Below are 15,883 nucleotides of genomic sequence, written 5' to 3'. Positions count from 1 at the left end.
GCCATGTGAGGTTCTTTGAATGTTCAAAAGCTTTTGGGAATCAAGGAAGGTAATGTGGCCAGAGTTCCAGATTTATGAGTCTAGGCAAGTGAAATCGAATCGTGGCACCTGGGCCGGAATCCGGGGGCCCAACAGGTGAAGGTCAAATGATGTTTCATAACTGTGGGCTGGTTGGGGTAAGTGTCTTACAGAGATATTCTTGTATGTAATGGGAATCAATGCGTTTGTATTGACACCACTGGAGATTAGAGTAAAGTGATTTCTGAATGTGAAGAGTGTGAAGGTTTCAACGATCCCTAACTTAACCAAGTTCACCGGGCAGAGAAATCTTAGAGCATCCACAGTGGTGGGCTCCAAATCGGGGCTATCGCCAAATTTGGTGACTGAGCCCCAATTTGTTGGTGCAATGGCAGTCCCCATCGCCAAATTTTTTTGTAGCCGGCTTCAGATTTCGAGCTTTGGGCTACATATTTGGCAACAAAAAGCCGGGCTCCAAATTCCCGCACTTGTTCAATCCCATACCTCACACATGTAAGCCCACGCGTACCGATCTCAAAGTGTGTGTAAACACATAGAATCTACACTTTTGAAGTCCGAACGACTGCATCCGGATTGATTTGGGGCCCCACCAAATTTGAATTCGCTCGATTTGGAGCCCTGATTTGGAGCCCACCACTGTGGATGCTCTTAGAGGAGCAGGTAAGGCTCAATTTCATGGGTTCACAAAATTACAAGTCATGGATTTCAGCAAGCCACATATCTCTCAAGTTTTAATTCAGCATAACACTTTGTTTACGGTTCTTTTGGACTATGGACCTGGTGGGAGACACCAAAGATAAGGAAATCCCAGAATAATCTTGAAATTTTACGCAAGCCCGCAGTTCTCATCTTGGTGAGAAGCCAAGGGGACATTTGAAATGCTCTCATCCAGAGCTTCTCAAAACTAGCTTTCTAGAGCAATTGTATAACTTTTGTGACCTTTTCATCTGAGGCATTCATTCAGTTCAGAGAGATGAGTTTGACATCTAAGATACCCCAGATTGCATAGCTCTTGTAACGTTTGATGAAACATTCTAAAAAGCTACTTTTGAGAAGCTCTGGATGAGGTGATCTTACAATTACCCTGGGCTTCTCACCAAATTGAGAATTGTGGGCTTGCGTAAGATTTCAAGATTCTTATATATTATTGGTGGGGAGATACAGGGGCAGGTTTGTACAGCTTCATGATGTCATATGACATCATCTCAATCTTGGTCATAGTAGCAGATATGTTATGTGTACACAACTGCGCCACAGCAGATCACGTGCTTGTACAGTTGTTGTAGTCATGTATTTCCGTTCTACTCCGACGGAAGCTTCCTCTCCTCAACCATTGTGGAAGCTGAAGTCCTGGAGTACGAACTAACGGGCTTTTCGTCCTATCTATTATAGGTAATCAATACATAACCATTGTGGAAGCTGAAGTCCTGGAGTACAAACTAACGGGCTTTTCGTCCTATCTATTATAGGTTATGAGCTGTGTTACCCACTAATACGAAAACCCGAAAACATCATTGCTCGTAGTGTAAGTCTGAACCGCCAGTTCAGCGACCGAACTTATGTTACAACGTACTCCACCGAAAGGAAAGCAAACTCAGCGTTCGACTTCCCGTTCTCGAACACGTTCTCGAACACGTTCTGTTTCTTCTACTCGTTCTCAAACCCGTTCTCAAACTCGTTCTCAACTCGAAGATAATACACGCCAACGTTTGAACACTGAGGAAACTCTGACACGTGAAAGTACACCAAATACGAACCCACCATATCCTTCCAACTATCTGAACCCTTCTCTGATATCTTCTAAATGCCGTGATACCATTTTTCATCTATCTGATAATCAACAACCCCCCAATTCTTCTAAATCATCTGGTACCGTGAAGGGTATGTCTAATCGTGAAGACTCACCCGTACAAAACGATCCGTTGGCCGAAAGGTTGAAGGATCTGAATCGAAAGCATGATAACGTCCACAATTTCACTAGCGGTATCAATAAATTACTAGCAGATGGTTCTAATATAGCTAGATGGAAAATTAGAACGTCAAGAGCTGTATGGGAAATGAATGACTTTTGTTAACGATGTCAATAAGGATTTTGAAAAACTTAAGTCAGCTGGTTTTAAGTGGGAGGAGGATCAAGTGAAAGGAATGGTATACCAACTTTGCTCGCCTACGTCAGGAGAATACGGAATGGACACGATAAATGCCACTCTTGATGCAAGATACCGAACCGACAAGGCACCTTTCAGCTCGACAGAAGTGAGAGCTGCATTACAAAACTTAATCACTACTAGAAGAACGGTGCATGAGAGTGATCAAATACAGACCTTAACAGCTTCATTTGGGAATGCGATGAATCCGTCTAAGTGGAGCAATTCACCTAATTCGATGTCTAAGTCAACATGGTCTCCTTCAGCGAATCGAATGAGATCGAGTCAAGGTCCGGTTAATCAATTGTCAGGACCGACACCACCTGGACCTGTTTTTAAAACTAGAGCTCAATGTGACAATTCAGAAGCGTATCCTGTAACCCCTCCAAAGTCAGCTCCGCCCGAAGTTCATCAAGGAATCTGGCAATGCTTTCATTGCGCTGCGTTTGGTCATGGTTCAGAAAGTTGTCCTTTGAAGAAGAAGTTTAAAAATCGAACCGCACCTCATTTCAACGACTGGCTTAAGTGTACCAACAATCGATGGTATGCGTACAAGACGCTTTATCCTGCGAATCAAGTTCAAGCCCGATTTACTCATTTAGAAGACGAGAATCAATCAGTTTCATCATCTCAACCTTTGTCACAAGTATCGGCATCTACGGTAGCTTGGAGTGCTGAAAGTAACTCGGTCGACGCAACACCTATCGAATACCTCTTAGATAGCGGAGCGACGCACCATGTGAGCAATGCTTTAGCATTTTTTCTTAACTATCAAACTCTTCCATCCCCGATCCAGATGAAAACAGCTGCTCATGGCGATAATGCTGTGATTATAGGAAAAGGATGTTTGAAAGTAAAAGCGGATGATGGAAGCAATTTCTTGATAAGAGATGTTTATTACAGTCCTCAAGCAACGTCTACACTCATATCTCAAGCGGTGTTAGTGGAGGCAGGTGCAAAGATTTGGTTTTGGGGAAAGGATGTGGTGATGAGAATGCCTGGTGGAAAATCGTTGATAGCTTCTTATTGTAATAGAAGATGGGTTTTGAACGCAATGAAATCTTATGTTTTATCTGATGACATACCTGAAAATGTTGGAAGAGTGAAGGTGATGAGTAGTGCAAAGGATGTAGATCTTGCCTACCTTTGGCATAGGAGGTTTGGTCATGTTGAGATGAAAACACTCCCAGAAAAAGGTATTTTTCCCAAGGAAAAAATGATTACATTTAATGCATTTTTAATCAAAAATGCTCATTTAATGCCGAATAATGCTGATTTAATGCTGATTTAATGCTGATAAACTGCATTTTCAATCATTTTTTGCTCTAAATGTATTCATTTTTTACTTGGGAAAATTACTTTATGCTGGTAGTGAAAGAATCAGGAAGTTGTGTGCTGGTCAACTAGGTTTAGGAATGCCTACCTCTATCCCTTCTGGTGATTTCACTTGTGAAGACTGCTTGATGTGCAAGAGTAATCGTCATCGGAAACTTGGAAGAACAGGTGGTGAGTACGGCATGCTTGACGTCATTGTATCAGACGTTATGGGACCATTTCCTGAAGATGTTAATGGAAATAGATTCACGGTTACCTTTTGGGATGTAGCTACCACGTTTTCAGAGATCATCATCATCAAAGCAAAATCAGAAGTGCCCGACGTATTTATGAAGGTCATCAGCAAGTGGGAAAGAGAAACAAATTTTAAAGTTAAACACGTACGAACAGACGGCGGTGGTGAATATATCAAGACTACCTTCAGTAATTGGTTGAAATCAAAAGGCATCGTACACGAACACTCGAACCCGTATGAGCCGGAACAAAATGGAGTAGCTGAGCGACTCAATCGGACCATCAGTGAAATGGGGAGGACAATGCTGGCGGCTTCGAACCTACCTCAGACATTCTGGTCATTCGCTTATGTGGCGGCTTGTTACTTACACAACAGACTACCGAATTCACTTACTGGCGATCATACACCTTACGAATTATTTTATAAGCATAAACCTCAACTTGATGTGATTCGTACTTTTGGAGCCACGGCTTTTGTTCATAAACATGAGGCACAACGGAGTGGGAAGCTAGATGAGAGAGGATGATGTTGCATGATGATAGGTTACTTAGAGGGTGGTAAAGGTTGGGTTTTCTATGATCCTGGATCAAAGGTATTGATCAAGAGCGGTATTGCTGTATTTCCCTATGAGGACAAATTCATCTATTCGAAAACTCAAGAAAATCCTGAAGAACAAACAACATCTAAATCACTGAATAAAATATTAGATAATCCAAAACAGAAAAACAGTCTAGAGTTCATAATGAATGCATTGAAGTTGGGTGATTTTATGGGAGAAAATCAAGTGCTAGAAGAAGACAAGTATGTAGAACTGTTGAGTGCGAACATTGATTTATCTGCAGGATTGAAAGAACCGAAATCTTATAATGCGGCAATGAAGGATGAGTACTCGGAGGAATGGAAGAAAGCGGTGGAGAAGGAGTTGAAGGCGATGGATGAGATGGGTGTGTGGAAGGTGGTTGATCGGCCGGAGGATGTAAACGTGCTGGGGTTAAAGTGGGTATTCACACACAAACAACTAGATGCTCATGGTAATCCGATAAAATTCAAGGCTAGACTAGTCGCGCAAGGTTTTTCTCAGCGTGAAGGGATCGACTACGACGAGACCTTCGCACCAACTGCCTGTATGTCTTCATTACGTTTCCTGCTTACATTGGCAGCACTTATGGGTTGGGAAGTACACTCTTTCGACGTTGTAGAACTTAAAGCTCAACAAGAGCTTTACAGAGCTTAAAGAGGGATAATCTACTAATAAAGTATCTAGTAGAAGTTGCCTAAGACTGCCTCTTTGAAAGAATCAACACGGGGTTTTGCTGAATTCTTTGGGATAAGGCACCAGAGAAAGTTGTCTCAATACTTAATTCAAGTATTATTCCCGTGAGTTTTTTAGAAATAGAGAAATCTCAACACTATTGTAGTGTTATTCCAATTTGAACACAACAAAAACACAATTTTAATTACTAGCAAGCAACAATCAGTTTGATTGTTATTCCAAATGAAGACTTGTAGTCTTATCACACGTAAAGAAATCTCTCCTTTGATGTAAAGGGGCTATTTAGTGAACTTAGTACTGGTAAAGTAATTTAATGATGATTAAAAACACGTTAACAAAAGTATAAGATGAGTAAAAAGGGGAAAAAAGGCCCGTAAAATCCTTAACAATAGTATATAACTCTCCAACAACCTTCAACAATGGTCAACAACCTCCAAAAACCCTCAAAAACCGTCAAAATCAACAGAGTATCCTCCAATGTAATCATATGATGTCATAAAGATTATTGTTTGTAATGATTCAAGGCGTGAATTTGATCAATTGATGTGAATAAATGATGAACAGATCTTCTTATGATGAATACAGGTGATTTTTTCCTAATATTCATAGCTGAAATCCATTTTTGGAATTACGAATTTTTTGTAAAGTTGTTCAATTTTGGATTACTATAGCTCATTTGATAGCCCTCGTGATTCTGATCATTTATCACCCCTATATCACCTATTTCTGATGTGTGATGAATAAGGTATTGAGTTGTAAAGATTGCAAAAATAAGGTTTTGTCATGTAAATGTCACATGTAACCTCCAAATTCGAAATTCACTCCAGTTTCTTTGTTGCCTTATAACTTTTTCACTACTCCTCCGCTACTAATGATTTAAATGTTGTACATTATGAAACCAATGATTCTGCGTCGAATGAACTATCACACACCTAATTCTGACAAGTTTTACCATGTGTAATTAACTGAAAACCTCCAATTTTGATGAATTTTGACTATTTTCACGTCTAATAATGATTTTCCTTCTACCAAAAGATCATTCCACAGCACTCCAATCAATCACACAGCATTAAAATCATTCTGGAAAACTCTTGGGGCAATCAATCCATCAATGACATCACTACACAGGAATCAATACCATAGTACCCTTCTTCGAAATTTCCCTTTTCTTGAATAACTTCACACCTCCCTTATCAATCCTCATGATTAAAGTTGTTGCTGACTAATGTTATCCTTCTCTTTCTCAATAAAACCTTCCTGAACCAATATCTCTTCTAATAATGAGCTAAAAACCACTTTCCAAGCTTTCATACCCATATTTTCGAATTTTTCTCCAACTTTCTTAATATTCTTCCTCTTCTTTCATTCTTTTCATAACAGTTTCCATTCCTAAAGATCCAAACTAAATGTTCTTCTTCCTCAAATCTCTTCTTACTAATTCTCTTAATTTGATTTTCACTCTTATACTATTTTTATTGATCTTTTTGAATTCTTCTTTACTCTTAAATGTTCTTATCAATTGCTTATGTAAATATATGATTTGAAAGATAATGAAATGAAGATAATGAATCAACTTTGATAACCTTGATGACTAATAACCTCAATAATAATAGTGCCTTTGACCAAAAACTCGAGTTTCCACATAATTTTTAAATTTTTTTTTGCTTAAGTAGAGATCTTGTTCACCACATCCTCCTCTTCTTCTCAAACTGTCCCCAGTTTACCGTCAAAACAATTTAAAAATAACATATCCTTCAATACCAAAACTTTTCTTTTCAACTTCCTTAATAAATTTCGAAAATACTTAAAAATGACTTCTCATCCAACTATAAGAGCTCCATGTGAACAATGCCGCCTTGAAGAAGTAGATTGCTTTTATGAATTAAGTCCTCTTAGCATTATTCAACCTTTAAGATGTCAAAGATGTGTAATATTAAATTCTATATGTGGTAAGTCATAATTTCGAATTTCTTACTATTTCTTTAATTCTTTAATTTTTTACTAATGTTTTCTATTCTTTCTTTCTTTTATTTAATCTTTATTCAGTTGCCCATTTCAACCGCCAAACTACTCATCAATATTTCTATGAAGGCTCTTCAACACCCTTAAATAATATATTTGATCATGATTTACAACACGTGGATTTACCTCCATCACCAGTTCCTTCAATTTCTTCTTCTGTTGAAACTACCTTCCCTACTACAGACCCATTATTTCTTTCTCTTTATGATCACAATTTACCATGGAAGACTGATTATATTACTTCTCAGAATTGGAATTCTTGGCGCATTCTTGATGATGTTATAAGACAATTCAAAGATAATGGTAATATCATTCCAAACATAGTTAATAATAATTATAATTTTCTACGTGATGCTGCTATAGATGAATATATTGTTAGAAAAGGTCTTGATGGAGCTCCAACTATAAATACTTTTATTCCTTGGATCCACCACGCTGAAAATGCCAACAGACTCCATAATGATAATACTCATGCTCCTGATTCACCTCTTTCAAACCCGCCTAATACTGGACCTCCTTCTCTTTCTCCTCCTGATTTTAATAATGTTGACAATATAACTCTTAATTACCCAAGTCCTGATAACTCTGATGTTCCTTCTATTCCTAACCATCTTGATCCACGCTTATTTGATTAATTTTATACACTTTAACTTATTCTTTTATTTGATTTTATATTTTATTTAACATAACATAATACTTATAACCAGTGAAACATATCTTAATAAATTTATATTCTTAGATTTTAATCTTTATTCTTTTTTGTTCTTTTACATTTTGAAATTAATATTATATATCTTTAAGTAATTTTATATTTGCGCCTCTTCTTCAACACTGACCACCTCCTCTTCTTCTGCTGTTGGAATCACACCACGTGGATAAAATCTCTTAATATGTTCAGCTGCATATCTGCGTGACAATTCCACTCCATTTAATTCTGCTAATATATAAGATCCACCTACGTGTTGCCTAGCAATTCTAAAAGGTCCATTCCATCTGTTCTTACATAACTTTCCCCATTGAAACTCCAAGCTTTTATTATAAGTCAAAACCAAATCACCCTCTTGCAAAGGTTTCCTCATTCTATGCGCATTTCTTTTATCCCAATAAATTATTCCTTCAACTCTTGCTTTCATCATTTTCTTATAAGCCTTCTCAATAACTTCTTCTCTGCATAACAATTGTTCCATTCTTGCTTTAATTAATTCTTCTCCCGTGTAAACATCTTCCCAATCAATTCCCAAGAAAGTACCAGCTTCTAAATCCACAGGTAAAACAGCCAATTGAGAGAAAAGCATTTCATAAGGTGACATTCCAGTAGTTCTTTTCGTGGAAATTCTATCAGCAAATAAAGCTTGAGGTAAGAAAGCCTCCCAAGATGTACCAGTTTCATCACTTAATTTTACAACAGCACCTTTAATATCTTTATGACCTCTTTCAACCATACCTTCATCTTGTGGCCAATAAGGCGTGGCTTCAACTACTTTTGATCCTGCCATAATTACAGCCTCTCTAAATATTCCTTTAAACTCAGATCCACCATCAACAGTAAAACATTTCACGGACCCATACCTCATAATCCATTCTTTAACAATAAATTTAGCCACAGCAGTTGAAGTTAATTTCTTTAAAGGAGCTGCTTCAACCCAACCAGACAAATCATCTCTAGCAATAATTGCATAATCATAACTACCCGCCTTTATATGAACAGCATCCAAACTTACTCTTCCAAAAATAGTACTTTCTCCTGTAGCTCTTCCAACCTCTTTTTGCTTCTTCCCACCTTTCTTTTGACAAATTTCACACGTCATTACCCACCTTCTAACTGACTCTTTCATTTCAGGCCACCAAAACCTAACTAAACACCTCTTGTAGGTCTCTTCAACTCCTCTATGACCAAGTTCTTCATGTAATTTCTTTAATATAAAATTCTGACCAATTAATTTCGAAATTACCAACCTTCCTTGAGGTACACCTCTTTTCTTTAACCTATCTCTTTCAACATAAAATAAAGGCGCCTTACTCTTAATACTTTGAAACTCAGCATCCATACAACCTTCAGGCCTTCTCATCTTCAATAAATACTCTTGTAAATTACGCCAAATACCTTCTTGATCCCACATATTATCTTCAATTTTCTCCTCTTCTTCTGATCTTATTTCCATATCCTCTAATGAAAAACTTTCATATACTTTAACTTCTTTTAATTCTTCATCAAAACTCTCAGCTTCATCTGATTGACTTCCTAAAACTCTTCTTGATAAACCATCAGGCATTCCAAACCCTTTCCCGTGTTTATGAACCAAATCAAATGAAAATAATTGAATATAAGCTACCCATCTTGTCATAGCAGCATTAGGTAAACTAGGCGTGTTTATCATCTGAATTAAAGCTTTAGCATCCACTTGTAATTCAAAATGCTGTCCCCATAATTTAGTTTTAAACTTTCTCATCATTTTAGCCACGCCACATAATTCTAATTTAGGTTGAGAGTACCTTGATTCCACTTCAGAAAAGACTTCAGACTCATAAAATACTGGTCTTACCACGCCATGTTCATCTCCTTGCATCAATACTCCACCTGCAGCAATGTAACTTGAGTCAACAGCCAATATAATTTTAGGCGCACCTTCACTATAATTTAAAGCTCCCAACACTATTTCTTCTCCTATAATCTTCTTAAATTTATTAAAGGCATCTTCACAATCTTGAGTCCATTCCCAATCCACTTTCATCCGTGTCAATCTTCTTAAAGGTGCTGCTAAATGTCCAAAATTAGGAATTAACATCCTTACATAAATACACGTACCCAAAAAGCTTAATACTTCAGTTTTATTAGTTGGAGTTGGCCAAGTCTGAATCTTATTCTTCTTTTTAATTGAAATACTCCTTCCATTCTTACTTACTATATGTCCAACTATTTCCAAAGCAGGTACACACACGGCAAACTTCTTCCCACTAACTGTCAAACCTGCTTCCTCAATTCTAAATAATACTCTTTCTAAAACCACGGCATATTCCCAAATAAACTTTCTAATACCATTATTCTCCTTCAATACTTCATTATTGTAATCACTTTCAGGTCCTTTAATACCACCATCATCAATAAAAATTCCCACGTGTTGAGGAAGTTCTTCTTGCAAAATCCACATCATCTGCGCCTGATATACTGCTACAGAGTTTGTTGCTCCTTGAGGTAATCTTGTCAATTGTAATCTTCCTAAAGGAGTCTCAAATGTTGTTAAAGGCCTTGAAAATTCAGCTAATTCCCTCTCATCATAACCTCCCATGATATCTCCAAGTCCATAACAAGCTCTTCCAGAGAAAGATTCCACGAATTCCTCAGGTGAAGGTGGTACTCCAGAGTCTTTAGTAGTAACTTTATTTAATACTTGAAGATCATGAACTATCCTCAACTTTCCATCACCTTTAAGCACGCAAAAGACTGGACTAGAATAACTTGAGGAAGATTGTTCATAAAGACCTGTCCTAATTCTTTGTCTTACCAATTCAATATAATCATTTCTAATTGCAGTTGGTATAGGTATAGGTCTTATTTGCCAAGGCACGTGTTCCACAACTGGAATTGCATAAGGTAAACCATAACTATGCTTCAATAAACCTCTTTCCTCCTCACAATACGCTATTGCTGCCTCTCTTAACACCATAACAAACAAAAACAACTTCCATTCTTCTTCAGAAAGCCAACCTTCAGGTCCAAAATTACACTGCTTCAATCTTTCCACCGTGGTTCTTTCAGTTTCAATAAATTCAGGAGGGTTTTGAATTAAAGGAGTAACATAAGGGTCTCTAGATAATGGAGGCCTTTGAAGTGGATAATTTAAATACTGTGGCATAGGCGCATTCACAGGTTTAACCTTCTTATCAACTGACTTATATTTAGTACTAAAACTCCTATAATTTCTTCCTTCATAATCTCTACTCAACATATCCTCATCTTCCATATTCATAATTAAATTCAATTCATTTACCAATTCTTCATCTAACTTAACTTCATCTTCAAACTTGAATCCATATACTTCATCCTCATTTAATTCCTCACGTAATTTCTCAAATAATTCTTCTTGTTTAAATTCTTCAACCATAAAGCCTTGCCTTTCTTCAATTGACACATTTAATTTCCTTTCCCACGTACCTCTATCAGGTTCACACAATCTAATTTTCATCCACACACCTCTATTATCTTTCACAGTCATTCTTTCTCCTACATCTTCCTCAAAATTAAGTTGAGCTTCAAAGTCAAAGAGAAAAGGTCTTCCCAAAAGAATTGGCGTGTCTTCATCTTCTGCAACAAAGAAATGAACCAATCCACTAATATTTGTACCAATACTAACTTTAACATTCTCAGCAATTCCACACAAAGGAGTCCTATGCCCACTTATTCCTTTCACGCCACTTTTTAAATTTACCAAAGTCTGAACAGGAAGTAATTGCATAATTTTTAAAGGAATAATATTAATTTGAGATCCAGAATCAATAAGAGCTTTGATCTTCTTCTTTCCAATGGTAATTTCCACGAATCCTAGAGGTGTAGAATAAAGAGTAGCCTGAGGAACATTAACTTCCAAAGAAGAATCTGAATCTGATTCATATTCAAAGTCAGAAACAGCAGTACTTTGAACAACTGACGCCATAGTATTCTGATTAAGATTTAATCTTCTTTTTGATACCCATTTCTTAACTTCATCAGATATCACGGGTGAAATAGCACATAATTCCTTAATTTGAAGCTCTATAGCACCTTTCATTATCTTCTCCACAACCTCTGATACTACTTTTGTTTTATCAGCAAAGGCTGGTAAACCTCTTTCTGATCTACTTCTGACAAAATCCCCGTCATTTGGAATAATATAAGAAGGCTTCTTTGTTTGCTGACTTCCTTCTTCACTCTTTTCACTTCCATTATCCTTATTAATTCTTCTCAAAGTGTCTTCAAGAATTCCACGCCTTTGATCTTCAACATCTTCTTCATCAACATCCATAGCATCAATCTCTTCTACCACGTCATTAATTGTTACCTTCTTCTTCTTTTTTAATTTAAATCCTGAGCCTTCTTCCACGTCCTTTCCACTTCTAGTTTTCATTTCTACTCCATATAATTTTGTTCCAGCTCCTGCCTTAACTTCTACTTGCTTCTTATTAACCTCAGGCACGCACCATTCTTCTAAAATTCCACAACTAGCTTTTAATTCATGTACTCTGTCCTTTCCATCATTTTTAGTTATAACACTCGTAGGAATAACTGGTGGTGGTACCACAACTGTATTAGTAGCTGGTGGTGGAACGGAATTTTGTTGTTGTTGTTGAATATTACCACGTGCAACAGCATTTGCTTGCTCTTCAGAATACTTAATTACCTGTTGCCTAATTCCATCTTCACCCTTCTTAGTCAATCTTGCGTCACTTCTAGGTAAGAAAAATCCATCCATTCTATCCTGAAGTAATCCAGCCTGCTTATCTTGAATAACCCATCTACATCTACCAACTGTATGGCCTTCAGTGCTACAATACGCACAAAACAAAGTTATAGGTTGATTGTTAAAATTATTATTATTATTAACAGCTGGTAATTGATTGTTGGTATTAGGATTATTAGGATTATAAGGCTTATTAACATTGTTGTTAAACCTATTAAAATTCTGAGGATTAGGCGCTCTTCCAGGTTGGAAAGAATTTGTCTGTTGATTATTATAATGTTGATTATTATTATAATTTTGATTCCTGTTATTATTAGGCGCATATTGATTATTAACAGGTCTTTGTTGAGGTCCAACTTGCTGATGAATTTGATTTTGCAAAGCATTAGAAATAGGAAGTTGAAAATGATAAGAATTAGGCGCAGGGATTTGTAAAGGATTCTGCACATGATTAATTTGCAAATTCTTTAAGTCTGAACATAAAACCTCCATTTGCTGAGTTGCCTTAGCTTGCATTCCGCCAATCTTAGCCACTTTACTGCTTGTATCCTTCTGAATAACCTCACTTTTAACTCCAGCAATCTCATTCTTAATTGTATATCTTTCTTCTCCAATATCCTCAAAGACCAAAAGCGCCTCCTCCTCAATATAATGATCCACTACTTTCTTTAATTTTTCTAAATTAGGCAGCTTATACCTACCACTTGACACCTTCATCATCATCTTCTTTTTAATCATTCTCTTCTTAAATTTCTTTTGAAGTTCATCAGAGAAAGCTTCATAAAAATACCTTGCCACCTCTTCATCATTTGTATCCACGTAATCATGTCTAGCTAAATATTGATGAATCTTATCAAAATTAATTCTAAAGGTCTGATATTCACTTTTACACGTAACTCCACCTCCTCTCATAGTTCTTTCAGACAGAGTTCTTAAATGATCAATTGAGTATCTTGGCTGCTCCGTGGTAGTCTGATATCTTGCAATCAATTGCTCCTTCACCTTCTTCCAACTCCATTCTCCAGTTCCCCATCCTTCCATATCACATATTTCTTCCTTAAGCTCTTCTCCAACCACAAAACTAGTAATCTGCCTTACCATATCCAATTCTGAGGCGCCATTTGCTTCAGCCTGACTATGATAATTAATAATAAACTTCTTTACATTACCACCAACTTCAAATCTTACACTAGTGTCAGAATTATCAATTTTACGTGGTTTTACATGACTTCTAATCTCTTCATTTCTTTCCTCCTCACTACTATTCTCTGAAACTGAACTATCCTCATCACTTGAGCTACTAGACACGCTTGAATCACCATCACTATCCTCTTCCTTAATAATCTTCTTTACAACCTTCTTTCCTTTCTCTTTCTTAACTACCTTAATAACCTCCTTATCCTTTTTCTTCTGTTCATTTTCTTCCTTAATTCTTCTCATTGAATTAATCATATCCGCCATTTCCTTCTCCCTTTGCAAATAATATTGTTGTTGGGTAAAGAATTGCTGTTGCCAATCCATTTCTTCCTCGTGGTCAGAGGGTACCAAGGCTTCTTGTTCTCTAAATCCCGTGAAAGCTGTAGGTGGAATAGGATCTTCAGAAGCAGTTGCTTCACGTTGTTTCCCACGAAGAGTTGATCCAGAAGCAGGTGGTGGTGGTGGTAATACATTATAATTGACAGGATTCTCCTGAACATAAATCCTGCTACCTGAAACTCGTGGTGTTCTCTTATAATGAGAAGTAGGTGGTAATTCCAGTTCTTCATCTCCATCATCCGCCACATTTTGATCATGAATTTGAATTACTGAAGACATTCTTCCTTCTGATAAGTTTCTTGAGATAATTTGATTTAAAGAAAAAAAAACTCGAAATAATCTTAATATTAAATATACTTCTTGAATTAAATATAAATTCTTGTGTGTTAATTCAATTAAATTTGATAAAAAAAAGCTTGAGGTTCTTGATGACTTAATATATTATAATTATTTAAGTTGAATGAATTAATTAATTCTTGACTCTTGATGATAATAATTTTTCTTCGAAATTGATTCTTGATTTTTATTATTAATGTAGTAGTTAATTTTAATAATAAATTTGTTGATGTTATAGATAATAATTAAGGAAATTATTAAGTATTAAATGACAGATGTAGCCGTTGAAAGTAAGAGCCCCAGTGGAGTCACCAATATGTAGAACTTAAAGCTCAACAAGAGCTTTACAGAGCTTAAAGAGGGATAATCTACTAATAAATGTAGCAGGTGCCCAAAGGCACGACGGCACCTGCGTAGTTCCATGGAAAAGGGAATAGGCGCACATAGCTCGGACAGGCTCGGTACCAGAAGAATTCGGTACCGATCCTAGATGGGGAAATAGTTTCCCCAACGGAAACAAAATTAGGAAAGTAGAATTAATCTCTTTCACTAATTTTCTTTCCTACTCACTCACATCAAGACTCAACACTCACTACGAAGAAGGTAGTAGGAGTCTCATCATTTCTTAAAAGTTTTTCTTTCCTTTCAAAAATTTTAGAAATCAAGAAAGAAATCGGTAAAATATTATGATTTATCTAAACAAAAACAAACCACTCTAGTAGTAGATCAATCTAGTCAAAGCTATGTCTAGTTCTTCTAACTTACCATCCGGCCCAGAAGGCCTCCCACCAAGAGCTCCGACACCAGGACAGGATTCAATTAAAAGTCGAACTAGGAAAGGAAAGAAGAATGAAATGATGAATTTAGGAGAAGGAGAGAAAGAAAATCAAGAAAGTCAAAATATAGAAGAAGAGAACGACACCTCGAAACAAGATGAAATAATGCAACCACCGAGCGGTGTCACCAATGACGTTAGAGTAGATGGGAACCAGCAAGAGAATTTAAGTGCTGCTGAAAACGGTAATGGTTGTATAACAGGATTAGGTCAGTAAGAAATGATCAACTTCTGCTTTCAACAATAAACATGTTACGAAAATACCGTACACATCCTTCAGAACCTATCTCCCTCTACTGTCCTCCACCATCCACTATCACAAAGTTATCATATACTCCATACCACTTCCCCTCCTGCGTATTCTCTAAACACCGTAAACAATAATCAGTTTACTTATCTAAAACCGCAAACAATAATCAGTTTACCTATCTAAACCTACTCGAAATGATGATTCTCAATTTAGAGACAAACTATTCCCAGTGTGGCCAGAGTAATCATATCCCAGTGTGGCCAGAGCATCCCCAGAGTGGGCAGAAAAATCCGAGTAGAATCAGAAAAAGTCTCGTATAGCTAAAACTACCCCAGTGTGGCCAGAAAACAATCCCAGTGTGGCCAGAAAGATGAAGTGTGGCCATTGGTGATACGTAATATAGAATGCTACGTAAAACAAAGACCTACATTATGAATTCC

General features: G+C 36.8%; 1 protein-coding gene across 1 annotated transcript; it reads left to right on the top strand.

The window, feature by feature from the left end:
- Positions 1–15,101: 15,101 nt before the first annotated feature.
- MELLADRAFT_101308 (uncharacterized protein) lies at positions 15,102–15,410 on the top strand (the record flags this gene model as incomplete). The annotated part of the gene is made up of 1 exon (XM_007403908.1): positions 15,102–15,410. The coding sequence occupies one exon, from the start codon at positions 15,102–15,104 to the stop codon at positions 15,408–15,410; it is 309 nt and encodes a 102-aa protein (XP_007403970.1).
- Between the last annotated feature and the right edge of the window lie 473 nt (positions 15,411–15,883).

This window comes from Melampsora larici-populina (assembly GCF_000204055.1).
Source record: "Melampsora larici-populina 98AG31 unplaced genomic scaffold MELLAscaffold_1, whole genome shotgun sequence".
Taxonomy (NCBI): Eukaryota; Fungi; Basidiomycota; class Pucciniomycetes; order Pucciniales; family Melampsoraceae; genus Melampsora; species Melampsora laricis-populina.
Note: the sequence above shows the minus strand (reverse complement) of the source record. Positions and strands in the feature narration are given on the sequence as shown.